General features: G+C 34.7%; 1 protein-coding gene across 1 annotated transcript; it reads left to right on the plus strand.

Annotated features, from left to right (window-relative positions):
* The first annotated feature begins 11,144 nt into the window (after positions 1 to 11,144).
* LOC117627825 (ethylene-responsive transcription factor ERF039-like) lies at positions 11,145 to 12,341 on the plus strand. The gene has a single exon (XM_034360082.1). It carries the CDS (start codon positions 11,283 to 11,285, stop codon positions 12,033 to 12,035), a length of 753 nt encoding a protein of 250 aa, XP_034215973.1. The 5' UTR covers positions 11,145 to 11,282; the 3' UTR covers positions 12,036 to 12,341.
* Positions 12,342 to 12,874: the final 533 nt, after the last annotated feature.

Below are 12,874 nucleotides of genomic sequence, written 5' to 3' on the forward strand. Positions count from 1 at the left end.
TCCAACCTATATAGCTAATAATGTCATAAATGACACGGCAGCTAATTTCATGACCCATGTAGAGTCTGGACCATTTCAACAACTCCTTCTACACCAACTTGAAAAGCTTCCACAATGCCACAAATTCTGCAACCGTAGCACTCTAGCCACACACTCCATTCTCATAGACCAACCTGCCATAAAATCACCATTATTGTTTCTGTTTTCCAAATGTAATCCCAAAAGCTAGCTCATATGCTAATTTTGAAACTTACATCAGTTGCCTGAGGATTCACATCATGGACATTCAAAACTTGGCAATTAATCAGAACTTACATCAGTTGCTTGAGGTTTTTTTTTGGTTTTTTGTTTTTTTGTTTTTTTGTTTTTTTTTGGTTTTTTTGGTTTTTTGCATTAGTTCAAACTCCACAGCCTGTGGAGGAGATGTAGAGAAGTGCTCTTTTGGTCACACAATAATTTATTTATTTTTTGGTCGAAGTTTCAATTCATTGCAATCCCTCAAAAGGGTAGAGAACAGTGCAAACAAAGCCGGGTAAAAACACCGGCCAGAAAACCAACAAGAAACAAACATGAACAAATCTAGCTAAAACCAGTACAATATAGCATGAAGATCATGTTCCCGAGTAAAAAACTAAAACATCAAAAGCCAACAAAAGCATATAGCCCAAAGAGGCATTACGCCCACAATCTTAACATGTTCTATTTATTGTTAAATTATCAATCAAAATTATTGAGTAGATAGACTTACATATGAATCATGAATGTTTTAATTGATAATTTAACTTTATCTCACCAAAAAAAAAAAAAAAAAACTTCTGCCCTAGAAATTATATATGAGTGTAGGGTTTCTTATTTAGATAAGAAAAATGATAAGAATCGTATTCCAATTACGGGATACATTGTTGTATAACTTCGGCTAAAAATCACTAGTTATTTCGACTTTGGGAAAGATGCATATATTGGTACACCTACGAGGACACCTTATTTGATTCAACTTTCGAGTAATTTTTTTACCACAAACACACAAATGAATGAAAAAGACGGTTTTCATGTGCTGCCTTTGAACAAGGTCGTCCACTACGGCGGACTTAAAAGGAGGAGTTGCAGGATATCGATTCCAATTGTCAGAGGTCGTCGTCCTCGTTCTTTGAAGTTTCTAAAGTTAAAAATGTGGTGTCATTGTCAGTAGTGTTGAATTTGTTTCTGGAGAGCAAATTATTGTAGGCACAAATAATTTACAACAATGACAGTCCTGTAATCAAATCAATGCTTGCATACTAAATTATTGTAGGCACGTAGAAATGACAAAATATTGAAGGACAGGTTTCAATGTACGGCGATAAGAGAAGATAAAAAAGATAGAAAATGAAAGAAACTTGCCTATCAAAATAGTTAGAAACTTGTGCTTTTGTGCACATAGGCTTTTGATTTTATGAACTATGATATTTAGGAAAAGATGTTTCATTAAGAAGAGATGTACTAGGGTCACCTAAGGACCATTGGAACTGTTTTGATAAGAGGTATTATGTTCATAAGTACTATTTTTATAGACACTTTTATTAGAAGTACGTAAAATTTTTATTAAAAAACCAAAAAGAGGTTTTATGTCCCAAAAACACTTGTAAATTTATTTGCCAATGTAGTCAAAAGTGTTTTTAGCCCTTCTGAAGTAATTCCCAAATATGCCCTTAATTGATAGTCATACATGTAGGGGTGGGCATCAATCCGGCCGAAACCAAACCATAATTATCGGTTTGGTTTGGTTTTGACCAAGAAAAAGTCAAACGGTTTAAAAACCAAACCAGACCGTATATAATTTGGTTTGGTTTGGTTTGGTTTGGTTTTGAGCTTTTGTAAGCCGGCTTAACCCAAACCGGACCGTTTATGTATATATTTATTTATTTAAATTTTATTTTACATGTGCAATACTCTAATTAATTAATAACTGTATACGAATATTTGAATTGAGCTATATTAGTTAGTGAAATATGAAGTTTTATGACATTTTTAGATTTAGGATGGTTTCATACTCTAGAAAATGATTTATGTATGAAGCAAGTTGTGAATTTTTTGGTTACAATTGGGCTGACAATGTTGAAAAAAAATCCAAAAAAGCAAAAGAATTGGGCTTAGCCCCAAACCGGCCCGAACCAAACCAAACCAATCCGTCTTAAATTGGTTTGGTTTGGTTCAGTTTCCTTTATAACTTTTATCCAAACCAAACCGTCATATTGTAATTGGTTCGGCCGTAGTTTTGAGGTGAAACCGATCTAATTCGGACCGTACCCACCCCTACATACATGCACTGGTAGAACTAAAAATTGATGTTACAAGGTGTCCTTTTGCAAAATATAAAAATAAAAGGAATGAGAGCATAAACATTGCAAGTTCTCATAGAGCTTCTTGTGCATCATTTTCAGACCCCTAGACCAATCCCCTAAAATAAAAAAATCAAGAAATAAGAGTTTAAATTGATTGTTGTTAAACGAACCCTAAAATTAACTGAGTACACCATCCTACCAAACTATTTATTGAATTACTAATTCATCATAATATAAAATAATATATTGAATTGTGAAAAAGAATGTAATTTTAATAAGTACACCTTACTCACTATATTCAACCCTAATTAAATCAATCCCTCAGATCAATTAGCAATTCACATGGCAAGAACAAAATAAAGTTAAATTCATCTCAAGGACAACATATGCGACGTTAATATATTAACCTTAGGCTCCTGGCTTTGGTACTCCTCATTGAATGAGGAAATACATCAACTAAATCGGCATTTGTTAGCTTGACAACATCTTTAGGATCAACTAAATCGGCATTTGTTAGCTTGACAACATCTTTGGGATCAACTAAATCGGCATTTGTTAGCTTGACAACATCTTTAGGACAGCTACAGTGTAATGCATCATGGCAACCACCAATGGACGAATCATAAATGTTGTTTCTGCCGGGTAAGCCCAGCAATTCATTGGCATATACCAAGGTAAAAATTAGGAAATAATGTCGCATGTAAGGATATCATTTATCATTCCCCAAAGACAAGAAAATAAAATGCCCCATAAAGAAAATCAATTATTCTACAAAGACCACTGATACATATTAATGACCTATAGAACTGACGACTTTTAGAATCATGTTCTCCAAATCACATTAAAGCCGGCAAGTTTGCCAAATTTATCTATATAATGAAGCATAAACCTTTTAATCAGCAGCCAATTCTTGAATGAGTTTGGTGTTTAGGGTGTATTAGGAGTATTTTTGGTAGTTAAAAAGGATGTACTTAGTTAATTTTACATTTTGATTTAAATATTAGGGTGTACTCAGTTAATATAGATCATAGGGTGTACCTAGTTAATTTTAAGATTCGTTTAACAACACTCTTTAAATTACATATTTTACACATCAAGTTCTGTTTGTTATATATATATTTGAAATCCTTGTATACTCTTTCAATATTCAATTCAATTCATACACACAACATTAAATTATTTACAGAGAGAGAGAGAGAGAAAGAAAAAGAGAGTGAAACTGGGAAGAAGAAAAAAAAGAAGAAAAAAGAGAAAATGAAGAGAATAAAGAGTTGAGAAGGGGCTTGGAACCCCTCTCGTCCCTACGTGGCTCCATCACTGCATGCATGTTCTCTACATTAAGGATTTGTCGAGTCTTCACATCAACCCTAAATTTGTCAATTCTTCACATCAACCCTAAATTTGTCGATTCTTCACATCAAACGTCATATAACATGTTGCACATGAATCATTTATCCACATACTATTGCGAGTAGGTGCATAATATTCAAGGCATAGCCTGTGGTCAATGAGACATGTACAATTTTACCTCAATTTCTTTTTTGATGCTTTGGACAGATTCAACAATTCTGGATATCCAACCAATTCCTAACACCATTCACGACTATGTTTTGTGCGACCACAGGGGTTACACCATTCACTGACCTGCAAGAAAAATATGAAGTAAGCAGAGACATACTTTCCATTATGCTTCATGGTGAAACCTTATTGCTCAATTCATAAATTTGAGATTCATTAGATCCATCATGTAAGGTTTTTTTAACGGCAGCCGAAACTTACATTTGACCTTAAAATTCTTAGGACGCCATTTGTTGTAAGCGAGATCTATAGAGGCTGGTTGAGGTGAATCAATGGTCAAGTATCCATATCTTTCTACTTTCTTTCTCCTGGAAATTTGTGTCTCCATGACTGGAGACCAAAGAGTATAATCGGTCTCATTCAATACATTCCAATTATGGATTGTAACGATCTGTGATGTAGAGTTGAGAACGGTTATGACGAAGATCGTTACAATAGGGTATATGATTTGGGGAAGGGTTCAGATAGAGGCTATAGTTTTGGGATTTAATTTGGGTTTCACTATAGATGAAGGAAAAATTAGGGTTTCTATATGGATGAAGGAAAACTAGGGTTTCTATATGGATGAAGGAAAAACTAGGGTTTAGAGCGGATCTAAGATTGACGGCTCTAATATCATGCTAAATTGCAATTCAGAGAAATTTTCTGAATGATTTATTCTTTTTTTTTTTTTTTTTTCCTAAAGGTACCCAAAGAGGTGCACCCTTGCCTGAAAAAGTTGTGTACGTAGGTGCTGCAAGCACTAGCGAATCTGTGCAGGCACAAGGAGGTACACCTGCACCTCCTGTGGCTGGAAAACTCCATTACAGCTGCTGGAGTTGCACCTATACTGGACGCACACAACCTGTTCGAAGAAAAAGTTGTGTACATAGGTGCTGCAAGGTTGGTGATGGTGCACTCAAGTGTTTGACAAAAAGCCTCACCCAAGCTTTCTTTTCTAAAGAAAGAAATAAGAAAAGTGAGTTTAATATGCTATCGTCACTTTCAATAGGAAATGTCCTAAAATAAAATAAATTAAATTAAATTAAAAAGAAAGAAGAAGAAATAAGGAGGAAACCTGCGAGCAATTCGTGAGCTTTAAACAAGAAGTGGCCATGCATAATTTTCGTGGGCTCTAACAAGGCTTTAAAGAAGGCTTTTTATTCTTTTTAATTTTTTTCTGTAAACAAGGGCTGATTTTTAATTTCTTTTTCAAATGGTTCACTAGCAAGTGCCACCTGTCAACTTCTAATCGGACCAATTTAAAAAATTCATTCAAAACTCATCTATGCTCTGAAAAATTCACAGAAAATTACTCCGAACTCGTAATAACACATGACCTCCAAATCAAATGTACTTTTGCTTAGATTAATGGGTATTGATTTTGGTTAGATTCATGGGTAATAATATACAAACGTATTATATACCCTAACGATGGATGTCAAATAATCAGCAAATTATTAAGCATGAATGAATTATCCTTATATTCTAAAATTTCCAAGAATTTGAAAGAAAAAAAAAATCATAACGAGAAGAAAAAGAAAAAGAAAAAAAGTTCATCTAATTAACATGAGGAGATGAAGAAGGCTTTGTTGACTTTATGAACACCACGAGAGCTGTCTGTGACAAGGACATGCAGACTTGAATAAGCTTCCATAGATTATGACCTACCACAATCACAGATCAAGGACACAGTTGGCTTCTCATTCTTCTTCGTCCTTTTACATACTTCTCAACTTCTGACCATTTTTTTAAAAAAATAATCTAACTGTAAGTAACAACATTAATTATTTTTCAAGGTATAACTTATAGTTTAATTTATATATGATTCTACTCAAATGAATTTTGAAGCTGAAAAAAAAAAACTAAACATATTTGGGCGGCTTTAATGTGAAGCAATTGTAGTTGAGAAATGACAAAATTAGAGTTACCTTCCTTGAGTGATCATTCCATATATATGAACCCAAATGTGCCAATAGTGTCTGCCCCTACCAACTAACTAACTCTTAGTTTAATGATATTTTTTTCAGCATCATTGTTCCAATCTTATGCTTGGCTCCTTCACGCATGAGATTGAGGAGGGTGTAAGTAAGGGTGGGCATGGATTGGGTTAGGTTGGTTTGATCCCAACTCGTAACCCAGCCAGATATATAGTGGTTTCTAATTTCTTGGAATCAAGACCCGCTTATTATTAGGTCAACCCAACCCTTTTGTGATCAAGTTGGGTGGTTCGGTCAGGTTAACTCAAAATTAAGCCCACTTTTAATTTTTGTTTCAACTCATAACCCAACCATACAAAGAAGTTTATGATTTTTGGAATCCATGACCCGCTCATTATTAGGTCAACCCAACTCTATAATGACTGGGTTGAGCGGTTTGGTCGAATTGACTCAAAATTGTGCCCACACCTAGATGTGAGAATATTAATGATGCTGATGCTGCCAAGTGTCAGCAGATTAAAGAGTGAACTGTTAGAATGTTGTTAGAAAATTGTTAGTGTTGTTATCATGTGGTTAAAGTTGTTAAAGTGGTTAGTAAACCAGCTAAGATTGTAGTTAGGCTGATAAAAGGCTTGTAATGTGCTTAGTTAAAGCTTAACGAAATACAACAATCATTTCTCACTCTCTGAAATTCTCTCTTTGCTTCTTCTTCTATACTCTTCTTTCTTCTATTCTCTATTTCTTTGCTTCATCTTAACATGATCTGCCAAAAGAAGAGTAGATCAACATATGTCCACCAAAAGCAGAAGAATACCGAAGATCACTAAATAATATATATACATATATACAATCCCCTTCTATTGAGGGATCCCTCAAATAATTTTATTTGAGGAACGCCCTTTAGGGTACCCAACAAATTTTTTTTTCCAATGATCCAAACCGTCTATTTTTTAGGTTCACAGATCATCCTTACAAAAAATTAGACAAATCGAAAACCGTTTCGACATCCAATTGTGTCCTACAAAAATCAATGAACACAATACTTCAAGAAAGTACTAAAATTTCAATAACTCAATTGAATGGTCAAATGATATCGGATTCAAGTGATTTTTTTATAGAGATGATCTTTGAATGAAATAGATGATTTGGATTAGTGAAATACAATTCGGAGTGAGACCATTTTTTCCACTTACACTCCTTTTTGCTTTTTAATACTTTTTAATAAATTTTGTTCTTTTTGTTCTTTATTGTTCTTTCTTTTTCCTACTCTACCCTTACCCTACATTAAGGTTTTGATAATTGAAATTAAGAAAAATTAAATAAAACAAAAAACCCCAAAACCCCAAATTGGATTCATCCAAGTTGGGATCAAGATGTGCCCCAAATTGATTTATTTACGAGAGTCGAGAATGGAACTTCTTCCTTCCCCCACAACAAGAACACAATCAGTCTGGCAAGATAGAAACCAACAACACCTCTTGAACCCAACATCCATTGCAAATCTCATGGATTATTTGTGATCAAAAGTTGAAGAAATAATATAAAAGTGAAGTAAAAAAGAAATTAATGTAGGGTAATGGTAGAATAGGAAAGAGAAAGAATGAAAAAGAACATAATTGATTAAAAAGTATTAAAAAGCAAAAGGGTGTGTAAGTGGAGAAAAGAAGATTGAGAAAATCGTCTCCCTATATATATATATACATATATATATATAATTATCTCCCTAATACTACTCTACTTGTATTAAAAAAAAAACAATTATATATTTGTTTAAAATAAAAGAGGAAAAAAGGGGATCTTTGTCTAAAGAAATGCATTGAGAAAGGGTAAATGCAGAGTTGGTGTGTGTATGTGACATGCACATTGGACCCCTGTGGAAGAAAATAAATTTTATACACAAAAAGGGGCATTGATCCCAACCAAAAATTAAAAAAAAAAAAAAAAGATCCCAAAAGCTGAGGACAAACAATAAATAGAAGGTGGGCAGAAGATAGAAAATAACATCAATACACATGGCCTGAAAAGTGACTACACATCAATATATGGAGAAACAAATCAAAGAAAATTTTGGTTACACCCACAACACAACACAAGAGTAAGAACTTAGAAAACCATACGGCTTCAAGACACATGGCCTGAAAAGTGACTACACATACTTAGAATTTGCAAAGCAATTTGAGCTCTACCTATTAATTCTGGTTATTGTAAATTCCGCAAGCTTTGTCCTTGTGAATTATATCTCTCCTATTTTAATTTCCCTTCTTTTCTTTTTCTTTTGGCTTGGGTTTGGTGTTGATTTTGTTTGTATGCATGACTCATGAGTCGTTTACAGAAGAGGAGAGAAGTCCTCTTGTGCTTGAACAGGTTTGTTGTTTTTTTTCTTTCTCTTTTCTATGGAAATTTTCAAGAAGCATCATGGTACGAGAGGTACGTACCATAAATACAGGTTAATGGGACAAAAAAATCCCCTTCACTCTTTTTTTTTTTTTTTTTGGTTGAGAAATTCTATAATTGCATTCATAATTCAGCCAAAAAATCTACTAGTCACAAAAGGCCAATACAAACTAGCCACAAAAGGGCCATTACAATAACAGAGCGGTCTAATATCAAAATTAAGAAAATCAGGTATGTCTCTACTAACGATCAGACAAGATCGAAGAAACTCTGGCATAGGCATCCCAACTAAGATTGCAAACTTAGAATAATAAAAAAGAGATAAAGCTTGAAAAAACCAAGCCATAACAATACAAATAAAGCTCTCACCAAGGAGAGATGAAAAGCTCTCACAAAGGAGAGATGAAAAACTCTCACAAAAGAATAGGTGAAAACTACACAAAGAACCCAAAGAGTCTATGCAACTTATTCCAAACATAAAGAAATTGCAAAAAAGATGGTGGTGGAGATCCGACGCCGAAATGCAGGTGAAGATCCGACGTTGAGCCACAGCCGCCTTTAATGGTTGGATGAATCATAACAAAATTAAGACAAATAAGAACAACCCTTTTTCTCTGAAAATGGAGGAAGAGGTGAAAGGAGGAAGAGAGGAAGAAAAGACATCCCATTCACTCTTGGAAGCAACTTTTCTCTAAAGGTCCTTACGATGAAACTCTTGCAAATATAGTAGATTGTGTGAGAAAAAAATGTAGTAGGTTGTATCTTGTCAAATATGTTAGTGGTATTTCTCCCGATATCTCTCGTATCTTAGAATTTTAAAAATAATAATTGTGATAACGTATGTATGGTTCCATTTTAATAGTTTAATAACACAACATATCAAATTTTTCACAACAAGAGAATATTACCCTGTAAATATAAGTACAATTAAATATATGTATGTGGAGACAAGGTAGTAGTTCCATGAGTACAAATGGTTTAGGAGTAAATTGTAGTAAAGTCATCTAGTTATTACTCGATTTTAGTTGCTACTCTCTCGATAGTGCAATGTCTTTTCCTCTATTTTCTCTCTGCCCAAACAAGTGTATGGGTGGGAGTAAATAGATGCGTAAAAAAACTCTAGCCCCCTTTCTCCCAAAAAACACTCTTAGAGCTTTTTTTACTTTGAAGAGGGAGGAAGCCATTGTTCTTCCCCCCTCTTCCCTCTTCTCTTCCTCCTTTCACCTCTTCCCCCATTTTCAGAGACAAAGGGTTTTTCCTATTTGTCTTAGTTTTGTTATGATTTTCATCCAACCATTATAGGCGGCTGCAGCTCAGCGTCGGATTTTCACCTGCATTTCAGCGTCGGATCTCCACCACCATCTTTTTTGTAATTTCTTTATATTTGGAATAAGTTGCAGAGACTATTTGGGTTCTCTGTGTAATTTTCACCTCTCCTTTTGTGAGAGTTTTTCATCTCTCCTTTGTGAGAGCTTTTCATCTCTCATTTGTGAGAGTTTTATTTGTATTGTTATGGCTTGGTTTTCAAGCTTTATCTCTTTTTTATTATTCTAAGTTTGCAATCTTAGCTGGGATGCCTATGCCAGAGTTTTTTCGATCCTGCATGATCGTTAGTGGAGACATACCAGATTGTCTTAATTTTGATATTAGAACGCTCCGTTATTGTAATGGCCTTTTGTGTCTAGTTTGTATTGGCCCTTTGTGTCTAGTGACTTTTTTTGCTGAATTATGAATGCAATTATAGAATTTCTCAATAAAAACAAAAACAAAAAAACAAGTGTATGGGTAACGGTCATATATATACGTATTATGTTGTCTATGATATTAATTTAACTTAGCCCCACGTGATACTAATACTGTCGCCATCTCATGTACACCCCACATGACAATGTCCAAGTTACTTATTATTGAAGTACCCAGTTCGTTACATGAATTTCTTTTTTAATACGCAATAGTCTAAACTACAAGAGAGAAATAATTTCTCACACACATATTACTAAAGTGCTATGAGGATTCGAACTTAAGACTACTTGTCTGCAAGTCAAAGTCCTTTGCCATTAGGCTATAACCCATTAATAATTAATTGCATAAATTTTAGATCACAGTCATTAGATTTTGAGGTCCTAATCTAGACTTTAACACTAGTGCAAATAATGATTAATATAAAAAAGGAATATATCATAGAGAATTAATATTGAGGTAAGGAAATGAAATGTGACTTAGTTTCAAGTTTTCAACATCAATAGAGGGAGAACGGTGCAAAAATGAAGGGGTCAGCATTTAAGATGATTGCAATTACAAGAAAGCTGCAGCTGCAGACGGCATAGACCACAAGGCACCAACAAACAATCTCAAACCAGCTTCCCATGTGAAATTCATGGTGGCTTGATAAAACAAACATTTGGGAGGGTGTAGCAATTATAAGCATATATTTTGAATGGCCCACCAAAGCCTCAAATTATATTTCATATGGTATGCGCCTTGAATAGTCCAAACTTCAAAAACCCAATTAAAAATATTGAGCACATGAAAATGCCCTAAGCCATCCCAATTAAGTTGTTGTCTAATAAGACATGAAGGAGAGGCCAAGATACAAAGGAACTGTAAAGATGATGCCAAACCATAAATCACTCAAACATCAACATGGGGCAGCAAAAGATAACCAATATTATACATTTTATAAAATATTTGGATACTTCTCCGCAATGGGTCGTCTTTTTAACAAATTACAGTTTCACACTCAGAAAATTTATTTTATCACACTTGAATTTGAGTACAAAAATAACTGCTCTTCTCCTTTCATATATACTTTAGTCAAGGCATATAAATATTGTGACTGGCAAATGAATGACTCCTTACTTTGTACCCTTTTTTATGCTTTGGTCCATTGCTTTAATTATATATGATAGGTACCTTTTTGTTGTATGTGTAAGATCTTAGAGCCAAAAGAGAAGCAGTGAAAAACACCCCATACCCTCTATTTTAAGCTCTGCCTACCACACCATTCTTCCAATTCTACTTCTTCTTCTTCAGTGCTCTCCTACCTACACCCCCAAAAACCCACTCCACCATGGAAGAAGAACAATTCAACTCTATAGATTCTGAGGCTCAAACCACATCTTCTTCCTACTCAAATTCAACCACATCTTCTTCTGCAGAATCTGAAGCCCAAAAAGTCAGCAAGAGATCAAATCAACAAGTACTTGATCATGATCAAAAGGGTACGAATGATGATGACGATGACGATGATGATGATGATCAAATCAGTCAAAAGAAAGCAAAGATCAATGGTAGTAATGGGAGTCAGCATCATCATCCAGTGTACAGAGGAGTGAGAATGCGTCAATGGGGGAAATGGGTGTCAGAAATCCGAGAGCCAAGAAAGAAGTCAAGAATTTGGCTTGGAACTTTTCCCACCCCTGAAATGGCCGCTCGAGCGCACGATGTGGCTGCCCTAACAATCAAAGGCCGCTCTGCTGTCCTCAACTTTCCTGAGCTGGCTCAGGAGCTTCCCCGCCCAGCTTCTGCGTCGGCAAAGGACATCCAGGCTGCTGCTGCCAAAGCAGCTGCTCTTAACTACCCAATAAGCTGTAGCAGCAGCAGCCGTGAAGCCGACGCGGAAACCGAAGCAGAGCTGAGCCAGCACAGGCAAGCTGTCCATGATACACAAGACTCATCAACTTCACCATCAACCAATAACGACGACATGTTTTTCGACCTTCCTGATCTGCTGTTAGATTTTGGGCACCACAGGGATCATGGGTTTTGCTTCTCTGTGCCATGGCTTGAAGAGCCTAATAATTCCCTGTGGATGGAAAATTGAAAGCCAATGGGACAACAAGACAAGAGCATTGATTGAAGAATTGAAGAGAGTTGAAAAAAGCAGCTTGGCAGCCAGCTTTAGTTTAAAGTTGATATTTGTTGCTTGCTTTTCGGGTGCTGGTCCAAATTGAGAGGACCACCAGAGTTTGCTTCAATTCTTGAATCTCTACAGGTTTGGTTTGGTATATGTTGCCAAAACTTCAGCTTGATGATTTATTTTACTATTGTAATGTACCTTTTCATGTAAATGTATATGGAGGTAAAGAAAAAAAGTTCCATATATGGGATTTTTCCTAAAAATAATCCATGTCCTTTTTCTTGTTCAATTTATTTATGCATTTGACTCTGAATTTTCCCATTCTGGTAAATTTGGATTCTCTCAATCATTATAAAATTTCAAGGAAATATATAATATAGAATATATCAAAGCAGCCTCTCCTACCTACCTATACCAATTTATACTTTTTATACAACTTATACTTTTGGAATATTATATATACAACTTTAAGTTGATGGATGTTTCATATAGAAAAACATCTAAGGCTAGAATATTTGTTTTTATTTTGAATAACTAATACTATGCTGATGATTTTATTTATTTATTTATTTTATATCGAAGAGTAAGAAGTTTTCATTCCAATCAATAAGAGTACAAATAGCAAACAACAACATGCAAAAATAATGGCGTCGTTAAAATCTTGCCATAATATTCATATTACTGGTCAAATCGATGGTATTTTCGTCTTAAAGCAATTAAAGACCAAACTTATAAATTCACGTAATTAATATGTGAGTTCTTCATTGCCAAAGCAGATAGACCACATATGACATGTTGCACAA

This window comes from Prunus dulcis, chromosome 5 (assembly GCF_902201215.1).
Source record: "Prunus dulcis chromosome 5, ALMONDv2, whole genome shotgun sequence".
Taxonomy (NCBI): Eukaryota; Viridiplantae; Streptophyta; class Magnoliopsida; order Rosales; family Rosaceae; genus Prunus; species Prunus dulcis.